At 38.5% G+C, this 19,798-nt stretch overlaps 1 protein-coding gene across 1 annotated transcript in view; it reads left to right on the top strand.

Annotated features, from left to right (window-relative positions):
• Positions 1–19,798, top strand: part of LOC128664978 (chloride anion exchanger) — a 136,452-nt gene that overhangs the window by 87,923 nt on the left and 28,731 nt on the right. Inside the window, exons 10-14 of the mRNA XM_053719759.1 lie at positions 8,223–8,300; positions 14,721–14,816; positions 15,862–15,968; positions 18,157–18,226; positions 18,313–18,405. Coding sequence (XP_053575734.1) covers positions 8,223–8,300; positions 14,721–14,816; positions 15,862–15,968; positions 18,157–18,226; positions 18,313–18,405 — 444 coding nt within the window. The remainder of the gene's footprint in view (positions 1–8,222; positions 8,301–14,720; positions 14,817–15,861; positions 15,969–18,156; positions 18,227–18,312; positions 18,406–19,798) is intronic.

The raw sequence follows: 19,798 nt of genomic DNA, 5'->3' as shown, positions 1-19,798 counted from the left end.
AAGTTGCTTTTTGACCTCTCCTTTTACCAGAATAAACAACAAACAAGGAAGATGTTTGTCTAAAATCCTTTGTAGCATCTAAATAGAATTTTAGAGCACGAACAACATCCAAATTGTGCAACAAACGTTCCTTCTTTGAAACTGGATTCGGACACAAAGAAGGCACGACTATCTCCTGGTTAATGTTTTTGTTAGAAACAACTTTCGGAAGAAAACCAGGTTTAGTACGTAAAACCACCTTATCTGCATGGAACACCAGATAAGGAGGAGAACACTGCAGAGCAGATAATTCTGAAACTCTTCTAGCAGAAGAAATTGCAACCAAAAACAAAACTTTCCAAGATAATAACTTAATATCAACGGAATGTAAGGGTTCAAACGGAACCCCCTGAAGAACTGAAAGAACTAAATTGAGACTCCAAGGAGGAGTCAAAGGTTTGTAAACAGGCTTGATTCTAACCAGAGCCTGAACAAAGGCTTGAACATCTGGCACAGCTGCCAGCTCTTTGTGAAGTAACACAGACAAGGCAGAAATCTGTCCCTTCAAGGAACTTGCAGATAATCCTTTCTCCAAACCTTCTTGAAGAAAGGATAGAATCTTAGGAATTTTTACCTTGTCCCAAGGGAATCCTTTAGATTCACACCAACAGATATATTTTTTCCATATTTTGTGGTAAATTTTTCTAGTTACAGGCTTTCTGGCCTGAACAAGAGTATCAATGACAGAATCTGAGAACCCTCGCTTTGATAAGATCAAGCGTTCAATCTCCAAGCAGTCAGTTGGAGTGAGACCAGATTCGGATGTTCGAACGGACCTTGAACAAGAAGGTCTCGTCTCAAAGGTAGCTTCCATGGTGGAGCCGATGACATATTCACCAGGTCTGCATACCAAGTCCTGCGTGGCCACGCAGGAGCTATCAAGATCACCGATGCCCTCTCCTGATTGATCCTGGCTACCAGCCTGGGGATGAGAGGAAACGGCGGGAATACATAAGCTAGTTTGAAGGTCCAAGGTGCTACTAGTGCATCTACTAGAGTCGCCTTGGGATCCCTGGATCTGGACCCGTAGCAAGGAACCTTGAAGTTCTGACGAGAGGCCATCAGATCCATGTCTGGAATGCCCCACAATTGAGTAATTTGGGCAAAGATTTCCGGATGGAGTTCCCACTCCCCCGGATGAAATGTCTGACGACTCAGAAAATCCGCTTCCCAATTTTCCACTCCTGGGATGTGGATTGCGGACAAGTGGCAGGAGTGAGTCTCCGCCCATTGAATGATTTTGGTCACTTCTTCCATCGCCAGGGAACTCCTTGTTCCCCCCTGATGGTTGATGTACGCAACAGTCGTCATGTTGTCTGATTGAAACCGTATGAACTTGGCCTTTGCTAGCTGAGGCCAAGCCTTGAGAGCATTGAATATCGCTCTCAGTTCCAGAATATTTATCGGGAGAAGAGATTCTTCCCGAGACCAAAGACCCTGAGCTTTCAGGGGTCCCCAGACCGCGCCCCAGCCCACCAGACTGGCGTCGGTCGTGACAATGACCCACTCTGGTCTGCGGAAGCTCATCCCCTGTGACAGGTTGTCCAGGGACAGCCACCAACGGAGTGAATCTCTGGTCCTCTGATCTACTTGTATCGTCGGAGACAAGTCTGTATAGTCCCCATTCCACTGACTGAGCATGCACAGTTGTAATGGTCTTAGATGAATTCGCGCAAAAGGAACTATGTCCATTGCCGCTACCATCAAACCTATTACTTCCATGCACTGCGCTATGGAAGGAAGAGGAACAGAATGAAGTATTTGACAAGAGTTTAGAAGTTTTGATTTTCTGGCCTCTGTCAGAAAAATCCTCATTTCTAAGGAGTCTATTATTGTTCCCAAGAAGGGAACCCTTGTTGACGGAGATAGAGAACTTTTTTCTACGTTCACTTTCCACCCGTGAGATCTGAGAAAGGCCAGGACAATGTCCGTGTGAGAATTTGCTTGAGGAAGGGACGACGCTTGAATCAGAATGTCGTCCAAGTAAGGTACTACTGCAATGCCCCTTGGTCTTAGCACCGCTAGAAGGGACCCTAGTACCTTTGTGAAAATCCTTGGAGCAGTGGCTAATCCGAACGGAAGTGCCGCAAACTGGTAATGCTTGTCCAGGAATGCGAACCTTAGGAACCGATGATGTTCCTTGTGGATAGGAATATGTAGATACGCATCCTTTAAATCCACCGTGGTCATGAATTGACCTTCCTGGATGGAAGGAAGAATTTTTCGAATGGTTTCCATTTTGAACGATGGAACCTTGAGAAACTTGTTTAGGATCTTGAGATCTAAGATTGGTCTGAATGTTCCCTCTTTTTTGGGAACTACGAACAGATTGGAGTAGAACCCCATCCCTTGTTCTCCTAAAGGAACAGGATGAATCACTCCCATTTTTAACAGGTCTTCTACACAATGTAAGAATGCCTGTCTTTTTATGTGGTCTGAAGACAATTGAGACCTGTGGAACCTCCCCCTTGGGGGAAGCCCCTTGAATTCCAGAAGATAACCTTGGGAGACTATTTCTAGTGCCCAAGGATCCAGAACATCTCTTGCCCAAGCCTGAGCGAAGAGAGAGAGTCTGCCCCCCACCAGATCCGGTCCCGGATCGGGGGCCAACATCTCATGCTGTCTTGGTAGCAGTGGCAGGTTTCTTGGCCTGCTTTCCTTTGTTCCAGCCTTGCATTGGTCTCCAGGCTGGCTTGGCTTGAGAAGTATTACCCTCTTGCTTAGAGGACGTAGCACTTGGGGCTGGTCCGTTTCTGCGAAAGGGACGAAAATTTGGTTTATTTTTGGCCTTGAAAGACCTATCCTGAGGAAGGGCGTGGCCCTTGCCCCCAGTGATATCAGAGATAATCTCTTTCAAGTCAGGGCCAAACAGCGTTTTCCCCTTGAAAGGAATGTTAAGCAATTTGTTCTTGGAAGACGCATCCGCTGACCAAGATTTTAACCAAAGCGCTCTGCGCGCCACAATAGCAAAACCAGAATTTTTCGCCGCTAACCTAGCCAATTGCAAAGTGGCGTCTAGGGTGAAAGAATTAGCCAATTTGAGAGCATGAATTCTGTCCATAATCTCCTCATAAGAAGAAGAATTATTATTGAGCGCCTTTTCTAGCTCATCGAACCAGAAACACGCTGCTGTAGTGACAGGAACAATGCATGAAATTGGTTGTAGAAGGTAACCTTGCTGAACAAACATCTTTTTAAGCAAACCTTCTAATTTTTTATCCATAGGATCTTTGAAAGCACAACTATCTTCTATGGGTATAGTGGTGCGTTTGTTTAGAGTAGAAACCGCCCCCTCGACCTTGGGGACTGTCTGCCATAAGTCCTTTCTGGGGTCGACCATAGGAAACAATTTTTTAAATATGGGGGGAGGGACGAAAGGTATACCGGGCCTTTCCCATTCTTTATTTACAATGTCCGCCACCCGCTTGGGTATAGGAAAAGCTTCGGGGGGCCCCGGGACCTCTAGGAACTTGTCCATTTTACATAGTTTCTCTGGAATGACCAAATTCTCACAATCATCCAGAGTGGATAACACCTCCTTAAGCAGAGCGCGGAGATGTTCCAATTTAAATTTAAATGTAATCACATCAGGTTCAGCTTGTTGAGAAATTTTCCCTGAATCTGAAATTTCTCCCTCAGACAAAACCTCCCTGGCCCCCTCAGACTGGTGTAGGGGCCCTTCAGAACCAATATCATCAGCGTCCTCATGCTCTACAGTATTTTCTAAAACAGAGCAGTCGCGCTTTCGCTGATAAGTGGGCATTTTGGCTAAAATGTTTTTGATAGAATTATCCATTACAGCCGTTAATTGTTGCATAGTAAGGAGTATTGGCGCGCTAGATGTACTAGGGGCCTCCTGTGTGGGCAAGACTGGTGTAGACGAAGGAGGGGATGATGCAGTACCATGCTTACTCCCCTCACTTGAGGAATCATCTTGGGCATCATTTTCTCTAAATTTTGTGTCACATAAATCACATCTATTTAAATGAGAAGGAACCTTGGCTTCCCCACATTCAGAACACAGTCTATCTGGTAGTTCAGACATGTTAAACAGGCAAAAACTTGATAACAAAGTACAAAAAACGTTTTAAAATAAACCGTTACTGTCACTTTAAATTTTAAACTGAACACACTTTATTACTGCAATTGCGAAAAAGTATGAAGGAATTGTTCAAAATTCACCAAAATTTCACCACAGTGTCTTAAAGCCTTAAAAGTATTGCACACCAAATTTGGAAGCTTTAACCCTTAAAATAACGGAACCGGAGCCGTTTTTATATTTAACCCCTTTACAGTCCCTGGTATCTGCTTTGCTGAGACCCAACCAAGCCCAAAGGGGAATACGATACCAAATGACGCCTTCAGAAAGTCTTTTCTATGTATCAGAGCTCCTCACACATGCATCTGCATGTCATGCTTCTCAAAAACAAGTGCTCAATAGAGGCGCGAAAATGAGACTCTGCCTATGATTAGGGAAAGCCCCTAGAGAATAAAGTGTCCAATACAGTGCCTGCCGGTTATTTTACATAATTCCCAAGATTAAAATAATTCCTCAAGGCTATGGAGTATAAAATATGTTTATATATAAATCGATTTAGCCCAGAAAATGTCTACAGTCTTAAAAAGCCCTTGTGAAGCCCTTTTTTTCTTTCTGTAATAAAAATGGCTTACCGGATCCCATAGGGAAAATGACAGCTTCCAGCATTACATCGTCTTGTTAGAATGTGTCATACCTCAAGCAGCAAAAGTCTGCTCACTGTTCCCCCAACTGAAGTTAATTCCTCTCAACAGTCCTGTGTGGAAACAGCCATCGATTTTAGTAACGGTTGCTAAAATCATTTTCCTCTTACAAACAGAAATCTTCATCTCTTTTCTGTTTCAGAGTAAATAGTACATACCAGCACTATTTTAAAATAACAAACTCTTGATTGAATAATAAAAACTACAGTTAAACACTAAAAAACTCTAAGCCATCTCCGTGGAGATGTTGCCTGTACAACGGCAAAGAGAATGACTGGGGAAGGCGGAGCCTAGGAGGGATCATGTGACCAGCTTTGCTGGGCTCTTTGCCATTTCCTGTTGGGGAAGAGAATATCCCACAAGTAAGGATGACGCCGTGGACCGGACACACCTATGTTGGAGAAATAATGACAGTAATGGGATGTACAGGTAAGAGGAGTAGGACCATTAAAAGAGTGCTGGAAGGTAGCAAAAGTAATGACAGTAACATGACGTATGGTAAGAAGAACAGGGCCAGTGAGAGTGCTGATGACAGGTAATGAAAATAATGACAGTAACAGGACGTACGGTAAGAAGAGCAGGGCCAGTGAGAGTGCTGATGACAGGTAATGAAAGTAATGACAATAACAAGACGTACAGGTAAGAGAAGAGCAGGGCCAGTGAGAGTACTGATGACAGGTAATGAAAGTAATGACAGTAACAGGACGTACAGGTAAGAGAAGAGCAGGGCCAGTGAGAGTGCTGATGACAGGTAATGAAAGTAATGACAGTAACAGGACATACAGGTAAGAAGAGCAGGGCCAGTGAGAGTTCTGATGACAGGTAATGAAAGTAATGACAGTAACAGGACATACAGGTAAGAAGAGCAGGGCCAGTGAGAGTGCTGATGACAAGTAATGAAAGTAATGACAGTAACAGAACGTACAGGTAAGAAGAGCAGGGCCAGTGAGAGTGCTGATGACAGGTAATGAAAGTAATGACAGTAACAGGACGTACGGTAAGAAGAGCAGGGCCAGTGAGAGTGCTGATGACAGGTAATGAAAGTAATGACAGTAACAGGACGTACAGGTAAGAAGAGCAGGGCCAGTGAGAGTACTGATGACAGGTAATTAAAGTAATGACAGTAACAGGGCATACAGGTAAGAAGAGCAGGACCAGTGAGAGTGCTGATGACAGGTAATTAAAGTAATGACAGTAACAGGACGTACGGTAAGAAGAGCAGGGCCAGTGAGAGTGCTGATGACAGGTCATGAAAGTAATGACAGTAACAGGACGTACAGGTAAGAAGAGCAGGGCCAGTGAGAGTGCTGATGACAGGTAATGAAAGTAATGACAGTAACAGGACATACAGGTAAGAAGAACAGGGCCAGTGAGAGTGCTGATGACAGGTAATGAAAGTAATGACAGTAACAGGACGAACGGTAAGAAGAGCAGGGCCAGTGAGAGTGCTGATGAAAGTAATGACAGTAATGACAGTAACAGGATGTACAGGTAAGAAGAGCAGGGCCAGTGAGAGTGCTGATGACAGGTAATGAAAGTAATGACAGTAACAGGACGTACAGTAAGAAGAGCAGGGCCAGTGAGAGTGCTGATGACAGGTAATGAAAGTAATGACAGTAACAGGACGTACAGGTAAGAAGAGCAGGGCCAGTGAGAGTGCTGATGACAGGTAATGAAAGTAATGACAGTAACAGGACGTACAGGTAAGAAGAGCAGGGCCAGTGAGAGTGCTGATGACAGGTAATGAAAGTAATGACAGTAACAGGATGTACAGGTAAGAAGAGCAGGGCCAGTGAGAGTTCTGATGACAGGTAATGAAAGTAATGACAGTAACAGGATGTACAGGTAAGAAGAGCAGGGCCAGTGAGAGTGCTGATGACAGGTAATGAAAGTAATGACAGTAACAGGACGTACAGGTAAGAAGAGCAGGGCCAGTGAGAGTGGTGATGACAGGTAATGACAGTAACAGGGCGTACAGGTAAGAAGAGCAGGGCCAGTGAGAGTGCTGATGACAGGTAATGAAAGTAATGACAGTAACAGGACGTACGGTAAGAAGAGCAGGGCCAGTGAGAGTGCTGATGACAGGTAATGAAAGTAATGACAGTAACAGGATGTACAGGTAAGAAGAGCAGGGCCAGTGAGAGTGCTGAGGACAGGTAATGAAAGTAATGACAGTAACAGGACGTACGGTAAGAAGAGCAGGGCCAGTGAGAGTGCTGATGACAGGTAATGAAAGTAATGACAGTAACAGGATGTACAGGTAAGAAGAGCAGGGCCAGTGAGAGTGCTGATGACAGGTAATGAAAGTAATGAAAGTAACAGGACGTACAGGTAAGAAGAGCAGGGCCAGTAAGGGCGCTGGCAGGTACTAAAAGTAATGACAGTAACAGGACGTACAGGCAAGAAGAGCAGGACCAGTAAGGGCGCTGGCAGGTACTAAAAGTAATGACAGTAACAGGACGTACAGGTAAGAAGAGCAGGACCAGTAAGGGCGCGGGCAGGTACTAAAAGTAATGACAGAGACAGGACATATAGGAAAGTAAGTAGAAAGGACCAGTAAGATGGCTGACAGGTAGAAAAAGTAATGTAAATCCACAAAGGAGGATCAGCACAAACACAAGTGCCTTTTTGGTTGCAAAGGTGAATATAATAAAAGTCTGGTGCAACACCTTTTAGACCCCTTTCATTGGGTCCCAGTATTAATATGCAGTAACACACACAGAGGTCATCAGCATTTAGTAACCACTCCCATTAAGAATTTATTGGTCACCTCTTGTAAGTGGCTCATCTATAAATGTTGTTTTGTTTGTACAATAAAATCAGCTTGAGAAAGGGGCAGGAGCCCCAAAACGTTGCTCACTTGAATAAAGGTACAGTTACCCACCTGAGTGTGTTACAGGTAGTAAAAGTAATGACAGTAGCAGGAGGTACAGATAAGAAGAGCAGGACCAGTAAGAGCACTGACAGGTAGTAAAAGTAATGACAGTAATAAGGCAGTAACAGGATTTGAATAGAACCAGACTGGCACCAGTAACTAGACTGGCAGGTAGGTTTTAGTGGCAGTAGCAAGACAGGAAGCAAATCAAACAAAACAACCAGCAGGCACAGCGAGAGAAGGACCAGAAAGGATATCAGTTATCTGTGTTATAGAGGGAGAATTAACCATAAAGGACCCGGTCTTATCAATAAGGCACATGTACAACTTGTTCTTTGTTTCTGAAATGGAATTTTCAGTATGATATTCAGTATTGATTTTTCATTAGAACTAATTTGCACAATATGTTAGTAGTAAATGCCTGATATATTCATAAAATCAATTGTTGTTTTTTTAATATTGCATATCTTGACTGTGATACGTTCTCATTTATGTCTATATTAAACTAGAGTAGTAATAAATAAATTAGTAAACAAGCACTTACTCTAGTATCTTTATACTTCATCAGGTTGCTGGCATAATATCAGCTACACTTGTGCTGATCGTGACATTGGCTATAGGATACCTCCTGGAACCACTTCCAAAGGTAATCATGTCAACATTTAGATATTATTTCAGTTAAGTAGTATAAATGTAAAGACTCACTGCAGCAATGCACAGGAAAAAAGATTGTAGTAAGTGATCATTGGTTTGGAAAAATAATCATTCTTAGCTTAGGTTCTCAGATGGTTCTTTAAAACCTATCACCGGCTAAAACCTAATTGGATTACTTTAAGCGGCTATTGGATAGGACAAAACTATATGGATTCTTGTTTCTGTAATAGTTATGTGATGAATGCAGAATACATTGATATTTATCTTATTAGTTTATTTTATATGCTACTTATTTGCACATGATTTCACTTTATAGCCGAGCAGATAGCTCAGCATGCTAATGCATTGTGGCTGAGCTCTGTAGCAACCCAAGGGTTGCATGTTCGATCCCCAACGAGGTCAACTCAGCCTTTTATCCTTTCCGAGGTCGATAAAATGAGCAGCGCCTTGAGACCCTTAGGGTGATTAGCCGTGATATTTAAGTACCAAATCCAATACTTTATAATATAAATATACAATTACATACAGAAAGAGAAGAACTCTCTTAGGAACCAGCAACAGCAGTAAATATAAAATTAGGGCCAGCTTACAAGTGGCAGGCTATGTAGCGCTTTAATTTGAACCTTAATGCCACCAAAAGTATAGATTTTGAACGTGTATTACAAGTTTAAAGTAAAACTTTTGTGCAGGAGCGAAACCCAACTCACACTAACTTCAGGACTTTAGATACCATAACAGGACAAACTTATTCTCCCCGTATACTTCTATGTAAAGAACATTGGAATGTAAAATATGTGTAAAACGCTTTGGGCTGTGCACTTTTGGTCTAACGTGGTGTTGGGTTGGCGCACATAAAGAATTAATTATCTTAAGGCGTGTTATGTAACTATAGTAACAAGATAGTAGGTAAAGTAGTACTAATGGTAAGTACTTATAGGTGCCAAATATTTTTGTAATCAACAAGCACCTGTTAGGGGGGCAATATAGCACTAAGGAGACTCATAGAAGAATGAGTTACAAAGTCTGTAACAAAAAAAAAGTGCTTTACCCCTACAATTATATAGGAAAAATTGTCACTGAATAATACAGGAATGATTTTTTAACCATTCATACTTTATCTTTATTGATTTAACTATTCAATCATACACGTTTAAAAACACTTAAACTCTCTAGATATCAATATTTAGCATAGGTGTGTGAATCATGTATCTAGATGTGAAACATTGTAATTGGTTTGTATAATATCAAGCAGTCAGATTCAAACAATATCTTTTGTAGCCGGCTATTAATAAATTCATAAATAACGCTGTAACAAGAGGACCTGTTAATATGTAGGATGTCAGATTATGAGATCAAAGCTATCTAGCTAATATGCTATCTGTAATTATAAAGTCCTTGCTTGCACAGTTAATATTAGCACAGCTGTTCAGTGTAATATTGATTAATATTGAACAAAAATATTAATAATAATGAATAATTATTATAGTTACAGTAATATATATATATATATATATATATATATATATATATATATATATATATATATATATACTGTGTATATATATATATATATATATATATATATATATATATATATACACACATACTGTATATATATATATTATATGCATTTTTTAGAATATTTAAGTACATCTATAATTATTTACATTAATTATTAATATTTTTCAATATTTTATATTTAAAAATATATAACACACCTCAATATAACTCATATTGGGTCAGCGCACATAAATAATTAGTGTACTCCAGTGCACAAACCCGACATGAATTACATTAACGTGCGTTATCTGCAGCCAATAAATTTATCTGTTTGTCCAAAATTTAGTACTGAATATTCGGAGATTTTCGTTTCCCTGAATATTCTTTGCTACACTATGAATTTTAGTTAAACATGTACATTAGCTTTCGTTAAAACTAATGTAAATGTTCAAAGCTACATGAGAAAAGTTCACCTGTAGCATTATACTTACCTTAATCCACTCTGGAGAACATGCTAACTCGATCTTCTTTTTGCTAGAGCCCTGGCCTCACTAACACCAGGCTTAAAGGGACATTAAACCCATAATTTTTCTGTCAAGATTTAGAAAGACATGCAATTTTAAACAACTTTCTAATTTACTTCTATTATCTAATATGCTTAACCCCTTGAGTGCTAACGACGGCTCTGAGTCATCTCAAATTTTATCAGTCAGGTTCTAACGACGGCTCAGAGCCTTCGCTAGCACTCACCCACCATGAGGGCAATCTGGAGGCTCCCACATAATAGTGAGAGGCATCGCCGGGGCTTCATGTTTCACGTGGTGACGTCAAGCGCAACTTTATTGACAATGGACAAATATAAGGAGATGGGGGCATGCTACTTTGAATCCTGTAATTGCCTAACCTTTCCAACGGTATAAGTCTTGGGATCTGGAAAAAAAAGTAAAAAAGTAAAAAAATAAATATATTTTAAAAAAGTAAAAAAAAAAAAAGCTCAAAACCAGATTAGCACCCAGGTGGGAAATAGCTTAGCAGCCAAAGGGTTAACTCTCTTGAGATCCTTTGCTGAAAAGCATATCTAGAAAGGCTCAGTAGCTGCTGATTGGTGGCTGCACATAGATGTCTTGTGTGATTGCCTCACCCATGTGCATTGCTATTTCTTCAACAAAGGATATCTAAAAAATGAAGCAAATTAGATAATAGAAGTAAATTGGAAAGTTGTTTAAAATTGTATTCTCTATCTGAATCATGAAAGATATGTTTTGGGTATAATGTCCCTTTAACGCTCTCAGTTCCCAGGACCTGCACTGCTGAGCACGCTAAACCTCCTGGTGTGGCCAGGGATCTTGCAAGAAAATGATCGGGTTAGCGCGCTATCTAGAGCACCTTAAGGTAACTATTAACTCCTTAAAAAAATAAATTAAACAAATGAATATTGATGATTTTCATCAGTATTTTGTTGTTTTATTTAATTTTCTTTGGAGCATTCATTCAGATATTTGTTTCATTAAAACGAAAATGAATATTTGATTTTTGTCATGAATTTACATTCGCATGAAAACAAATGCACATCTCTAATAATCTAAATAATTATTATAGATGTACTAAAATATTTTAAAATCCATAGAATATATATATACAAACAGGGGTGGAAAAATGTAACTATGGTTTACTAGTATGGGGTTAAAAGCTACTAGCCCAGAGGGGAAAAGTTAGTAGTCCACTCAATGTTAAAGATAGGAAAAGGTAAAATTTCTATGTCATCCGTATGCAATTTCTAAGTCATCTGGGACCACTGGACCATTAGAAATTTCAAGCCTTGTATATATATATATATATATATATATATATATATATTACAGTAATTATTAATAATAATTATGAATATTTTTATCAGCATTTTATATTTAATAGTTACATAACGAACCTTGAGATAACTAATTAGACCTAAAGCGTGCAACCTGAAACTTGTTACACATATTTTTATTCCAATGTTTTTCAAATAGAAAAGTTATTTTTATTTTTAAAGGGACAGTCAACACCAGAATTTTTGTTGTTTAAAAGGATAGATAATCCCTTTATTACTCATTCTCCAGTTTTGAATAACCAACACAGTTATAATGATACACGCTTTTTACCTCTGTAATTATCTTGTATCTAAGTCTCTGCAGACTGCCCCCTTATTTCAGTTCTTTTGACAGACTTGCATTTTAGCCAATCAGTGCTCACTCCTAGGTAAATTCACGTGCATGAGCTCAATGTTATTTATATGAAACACATGAACTAACGCCCTCTAGTGGTGAAAAACTGCCAAATGCATTCAGATTAGAGGCAACCTTCAAGGTCTAAGAAATTAGGACATGACCCTCATAGGTTTAGCTTTCATCTAAGAGTACCAAGAGAACAAAGCAAAATTGGTGATAAAAGAAACTTGCTTGCCCTAATCAAACTCTGTGGTCCTCTTTGCATCAGCCAGCTATAGTGCCGATCATTGGTTGGCGTGGGAGGGCTTGGAGGGAGGCGGGTGGGCTCCCTATCGCTGGAGGAGGCGGGAGGAGGATGGGAAGGGAGCATGAAGGGGCATTCTACTGCTATGCCATGCTACATCGATCACGGCAGTGGGAAGGAGGGAGGAGGGGGAAGGAGGAGAGGGGGATCCTATGTGGGATCCATGTTTGCAAAGGGATGTGGGAGGGGGGTTTGCTAATGAGTGGGGGGGGGGCAGCTACACTACGGAAAAAAGTTTTTTTGGTTTTCATTTTACCCAGACAGCTGCCATTACCTCAGATGGTGGCAAATAGGTAGAGGGGGAGGGTTAGAGAGCTGTTAGTGGGGGCTCAGGGAGGTTGGGGGATCCTAAACTACAGAAATTATATAATAATAATGAAAACAAAAAACAAAAAAAACTAAACAAAAACCTTTTATTTTAGTACTGGCAGACTTTCTGCCAGTATTTAAGATGGGGGTGACGTTTGGGGAGTGGGAGAGGGAAGAAAGCTGTTTGAGGGGGGTCAGGGAGGGATCAAGGGGTGGGATGTGTCAGGTGGTGGGAGGCTGATCTCTACACTAAAGCTAAAATTAACCCTACAAGCTACCTAATTGACCCCTTCACTGCTGGGTATAATACAAGTGTGGTGTGCAGCGGCATTTAGCTGCCTTCTAATTACCAAAAAGCAATGCCAAAGCCATATATGTCTGCTATTTCTGAACAAAAGGGATCCCAGAGAAGCATTTACAACCATTTGTGCCATAATTGCACATGCTGTTTGTAAATAATTTAAGTGAGAAAAAGTTGTTAAGTTTTTTTTATTTGATCACATTTGGCAGTGGAATGGTGGCATGAAATATACCAAAATGGGCCTAGATCAATGCTTTGGGTTGTCCACTAAAAGAAATATATACATGTCAAGGGATATTCAGAGATTCCTGACATATATCAGTGTTACAATGTAACTATCAGTAATTTTGAAAAAAAAAATGGCTTGGAAATAGCAAAGTGCTACTTATTGCCCTATAACTTGCAAAAAAAGCAAAGAACATGTAAACATTGGGTATTTCTAAACTCAGGACAAAATTTAGAAGCTATTTAGCATGGGTGTATTTTGGTGGTTGTAGATGTGTAACAGATTTTGGGGTTCAAAGTTAGTAAAAGTGTGTTTTTTTTCAATTTTTTCATCATATTTTATACATTTTTTTATAGTAAATTTTATGATATGATGAAAATAATGGTATCTTTAGAAAGTCTATTTAATTGACGAGAAAACCAGTATATAATATGAGTGGGTACAGTAAATGAGAAAGAGGAATATTACAGACAAACACAGCAGAAATGTAAAAATAGCCCTGGTCCTTAACTGTAAGAAAATTGAAAAATGGTCTGGTCGCTACGGGGTTAAGATTATGAGGAGGGCACATATTTTTTATTGAAAGCTCTTGCATTCTCATTGGCCATAAAATCATATTTAGGAGTTGAAAAATGAAACCTCTTTTTCCTTGACTCTGAGTTAGTGAAATTTACAGAGCATATACTAGACTTGTTCAAGTAGACCAACATTCACTAAACATTGTGATGAAAGTCCACATTAGAGACACAAGCAAAGAACTAGTGCTGGTGAACATATATATAACTGATTGCTTAATAGCAACTTATTTTGTAATTGTTGTAAGGAGGGAACTGCTTTAAAGCTACATGTAGATTTCCACATCAAATCTGGTAATGATTTCAAGATGCAAAACACCTTATGTTTTTAAATATAAAATTGCATAAAACAACTATCATTTAAAGGGACATGAAACCCACATTTTTCTTTCATGATTCAGATAGAGTATACAGTTGTAAACAACATTCCAATTTACTTCTTAATTTGCTTCATTCTCTAGGTATCCTTTGTTGATGAAATAGCAATGCATATGGGTGAGCCAATAACACGAGACATTAATGTGCAGCAGCCAATCAGGAGATACTGAGCATATTTAGACATGCTTTTCAACAAAGGATATCAAAGAATGAAGCACATTTGATAAAATAATTAAATTGGAAAGTTGTTTAAAATTATATGGTCTTTCTGAATCATGAAAGAAAAAAAAAATTGGGTTTCATGTCCCTTTAAGTTCCAGTCCAATAATACACAAGTTCGAAAGGAATGGGCTATTCTGCTCATGCAAATGCCCAAAAGTCAGCAAATTATTATTATTATTTTTAAATTTACATAGCCATTTGTCTTTGTAGACGACATCATACATTATAAATAACAATTTACATGATCAAATGCTATTATTAAAGCAGAAACGGATCTGTCCAGAATACTGTTTATTGAACAATTAAATTAAACTTTATGTGAATTTACCAAGATATATGAATTAATTAATACCTGCATAATGAATAATTAAATATATTTGTGTCCCCTTTTAGTCTGTTCTTGCAGGAATCATTATTGTGAATTTAAAAGGAATGTTGAGGAAATTTAATGAGATCCCAGTTTTGTTCAGGAGAGATAAATATGACTGTGTAAGTATACTTCCTATCTTCATACATGTTTTGTAAATTATCTTATAATTCAGTGTATAAGTATCATTAAATGTATATGTGTGCTTTATATTCAAGTGCTTAACTTATGACTTCTTTGTGGAATCCAGTAATTCATGTGTTGAAGCTAATGACTGGCTCCAGTTTGGGCGCTCTCTTACTTATAAGAATAATTTAGAAGGAAGCCTGCAGATTTTTACAGTGATATTAAAATGTTTTAGACTATTTTTAACCAGTTATTATATTTAGTAGAAGTTCCATAAAACATTTAATAAAGGAGAATAAAACATTATTGCTGCATGCATTCGTTCATTATTTTTTTATACATTTGCTGTAAAATACCATAGAAAATTATACCTCCATCATACTTATGTATAGTGCAACATTCTACAAAGTGATTTGTTAGCTCAGACTACAAGCTCATTTATATCTGTCCTTCAATGGCCACAGCAAACGAGATCAAACACATTAATTTCACCTGGACAATCATTTTATATAAACACGTTCTGAGACACCCGCTCCTACTGAGCATGTGCAAGAATTCACAGAATATACGTAATTGCATTGTGATTGGCTGATGGTTGTCACATAATGCAGTGGGAAGCAAAAGTGAACTAAATTTGAAATATGTCAGAAAAAAAAAGTCCTTTTGCAATGTCTTTTTAATATGCATTTGGTTATGCTATTTTTGACATTTCTATATGGCATATAGTCTTTATGAATACTTTAATTTCTTAAAACATCAAATAATACACAAAAATAATACTTAAAATTTCCATATTGTAAAATATTTTGCAGACCAATATGTATTTAGATGAGTCAGCTGTAATGATGTAAGTCCCAAAATAATATAAGATAAATAAAGAAAATTTCCTTTCAGAAAGAGCAGAGCAAACATGATGTCTATATGGTAAACATGTTCATATGGAGTACAATAGCAAAGTAATGGAGACAAATATCTTCTGATAGCTACTTTATGCATGATATTAGGTATCTGGAAACACTGAATTCTTGATGTCTTTCGCAGCTTGTATGGGTTTTGACATTCATAGCTTCAATTCTTCTTGGATTGGACCTCGGTCTTGCAGTTGGTGTAGGAATCGAACTTATAACTGTGATTTTCAGAGTGCAGTTGTAAGTAAAAATCTAAATTATTAAATTTGTGCAAGTTTTAACCGCTAGAGAAAGTTTGCCATATATTTGCCATAATTTGATATAGTTATTTAAGGTAATAGCACATAATTCTAGATGCAATATAACAGGTTTCTGTGTGACAGCTTTTTCTGCTTAGGATAAATATACATGAAACAAAGTTTCATGTATACTTGAAAGTGATGCCTTAACTATTGTATACCATATGCACCCCTGCATAATTAGAGCAACTCTATGTTATGTTTTAAAATTGCATTGCCTATTGTTGTCATAAATATTATGTACCTCAGTTGCAGAAGCTTTTCCTGTTCCTATATTCCACTGTATCCTTAAGCTATGTTCATAGATACAGACATGAAAGACTACATTGCACCCGTTTAATGTTAAATGCTTACTGTTAATGCTAAACCAGCTATCTGTGTCTAGAGAGGCGGTCATTACTTATCCATCAGTCGCCCCAGAAGCTTACTTTTTATTAAGCTCTAAAGCAACTTCCAGACAGGGAATGTTCCCAGATAAGGAACCTGTCCACCTGGGTTCAGGACATAAGCAAATGCTTATGTATTCTGCCCCCCTGCTATAGCACAACCAATCATGCTCTAGCAGGGCTTATCAAACATTGACAAATTAGTCCAGGATGATTTCACTTCCACCACAGCCTCTTAATTAATGATTTACATAAACAAGCCTGCACCACAACTTAAAAAGGGGGGTCCATTATATTAACTTTGCCTTTTTTTGAAAAAAAAATTATAGGGACAGAGCAAAGGCCAAACGAGATACAGTCATGTATGAATTCACTTAGCTGTTTAATGTTTTTCTGGAGCTTGTAAGTTTGGATTGAATGAATAAATTAAATTTGGCAATTTTGTGGGCACTCACAGTGGACGAAAATACTTTAAATTTGAAGTAAATAAATTGAGCATAATTGGATTTATTAAGTGTTGAAGAAGAGGTACTTTTCCCTATCACTTAACACCGAAAACTGTTAGCCAAACCTACAGCAAAAACTGCTGCACTAAGCTTTATGAGGTCTAACAAGCAGATAGCTTTTTGTTTTGTACGTGCTTTTTGGAAGAAAAAAAAAACAGTGGATACTGAAATACAAAGGCTTAACCTTTTATTGCCGTTAGGACGTTTAATGCCGTCCTAAATGTGCTGGGCTTAAGCGCCGTTAGGACGGAATGGGACATACTAGCCGTTTGGGTCTCCTGAAGCCAAAAGCGCTTCCAGAATGGGATTGGGTCATGGTGGGCGTTCCAAGCATCATAGGGACGCCCGCTGACCCGATCCCATCATTGAAATCTCGTGATTGTGTGGACAATTGCAGGATTTCAATTTGGAACGTTGTTCCGATGTAGACAAATTAACCCTGTCATCAAAGTGTTAAAGGCACTTACTGTTATATAATTCAAGTTCAGCAGTAGTAGTAGTAGTACAGTCTGATGTTGTAGCCTGGAGGGCAGTATGTACCTGAGTAAGTAAAGGTACTTATCTATTAGAAATTAAAACAATTAGCCAAACCTAAAGAGGAAGCCCAACTAAACAGACACACACACTATACAGACATTACACACAAACGATACTCAGGGCTGAATCAAGACATTAGCTGCCTTGGTCCAAGAAAGAAATGACACCCCTTTCAACTCTCTGTCCACTACAATGTAAATCCACCAATAGTTAGTAAGTCAAAAGTTAAAGTTTAGCAGTTTGAAATTTCACATCAGAGCATGGTAAGTCCAAGCTAATGGACCCCATAGGAGACTTTACAAAATATTATTAGCCTGAATATGCTGTCTATCCCTATGTGCCTCTCCTTTCAAGTACTGCCTGGGTCCAGTTGTTTTACGTAGTGCAATAATAAAGCCAACCATGAACATACTAACACTACACACACACACACTACACACAATATACACACTACACACCACACCAACATTACAGATACCCAGAACAAACACTTTACAAACTATAGCACACCACACAAATACCAAGCATCGTGCACACACCACACAAATGCTACACAACCACTATACAAACAATACACAGACTACACAAACACTGCCAACACACACCAAAAACATGTTTACATTCTTGATACATTTTTTTTTCTGTGACTCTTTCAGAAATAAAATTAAAGTTCAGTTATTGTATATGTCTATTTTTGCAGCCCCAAATTTGCAGTGATGGCTAATATAGAAGGAACAGACATCTACAAAAACAAAAAAGACTACAATGATGTAAGCTGTATTTTCTTTAGTGCCAGTATGAATAATTACAAAAGTATTTTTTATATATGTATCATTATCTGTTTTTGTATGTACAGATTTATGAGCCCAATGGAGTGAAGATTTTCAGATGCCCATCACCTGTCTTTTTTGCTAACATCGATTTCTTCAAGGATAAACTTATCGCTGCTGTAAGTAATTGGTTGTATTTTTTTTAAAGGGACAGTCAACAACATAATTTTTGTTGTTTAAATAGCTATATAATCCCTTTATTACCCATTCCTCAGATTTGCATAACCAACACATTTATAATAATAAATGTTTTACCTATGTGATTGCCTTGTATGTATGCCTCTGCAAACAGCTATTTTGACAGACTTGCATTTTAGACAATCAGTGCTGACTCCTAGGTAACTTAACGTGTATGAGCTCAATGTTATCTATATGACACCCATGAACTAATGCCCTCTAGTGGAAAAAAACTGTCAAAATGCATTCAAATTAGAGGCGGCCTTAAAGGTCTAAGAAATTAGCATATGAGCCTACTTAGGTTTAGCTTTCAATTAAGAGTACCAAGAGAAAAAAGCAAAATTGGTGATAAAAGTAAATTGGAAAGTTGTTTAAAATTACATGCCCTATCTGAATCATTAAAGTTTATTTTGGACTTGACTGTCCCTTTAATATGGGATATAATAGTGACTCCATATGCTAGATCATTTTACTATTGCACTATTGGATAAACAGAACTACAGCATGTGCTTAACCCCTGCAAAGTATTAAAACAAATAGATAAAGTCAGATCCGGAGGTGCAATACACTACTGGTCCATACTTGTACGTGGCTACTGAGATGGCATATGTGTGTAGCCGCTAATCACTGGTGAAGTTTCAGGATCTGCAGTGTATTACTCTGGAACTGACTTTAACTATAATCTTTACCCATGAGCATATAGTACAGGGGTTTTCAAACCAGTCCTCAGATCTCCCTAGCAGGTCAGATTTTCAGGATTACCTTGGATGAGAGGAGGTTAATACCCATGTTTACTAATTAACTGATTATTTCACCTGTGCTGCAGTTCAGATATCCTGAAAATCTGGCCTTTTATGGAAGTTTAAGGACTGGAGTTAAAAACCCTGGCCTAGTACATCTAGGTATGTGCCTAAGAAGCAGAATTTGGAGAGGGGGGGTGGAGGAAAATTTTGAAGAAAAACTGGGTTTAATGATGCATTGCTGTTCTCATATCCTCCAAGGCAATATCAATGGTTTATAACTAGTCTAAGGGTGGCTAAAAGAAGTAGATAGTTACTTTTAAATATTTTTGTGTATGACAGGGATGAGTGAATAATTAACGTTTGTAAGAAACATATATGAGACAATATATTAGCTAAAATGGGACAGGAGAAGTACAAGTGTAGCATTTTAGGGCAGGATAAGGTAGATTTGTGGGTTTTGTGGTAGAAGAGGGTAGATGTGTGGCATTTGGAGGCAAAACAGCGTAGACATGTGTCGTTTGGTGGTAGCAGAGGGTAGATGTATGGTGTTTAGGGGGCAGGAGAAAGTAGATGTGTGGGGGGCAACAGAGGG

This window comes from Bombina bombina, chromosome 6 (assembly GCF_027579735.1).
Source record: "Bombina bombina isolate aBomBom1 chromosome 6, aBomBom1.pri, whole genome shotgun sequence".
Classification (NCBI taxonomy): Eukaryota; Metazoa; Chordata; class Amphibia; order Anura; family Bombinatoridae; genus Bombina; species Bombina bombina.
Note: the sequence above shows the minus strand (reverse complement) of the source record. Positions and strands in the feature narration are given on the sequence as shown.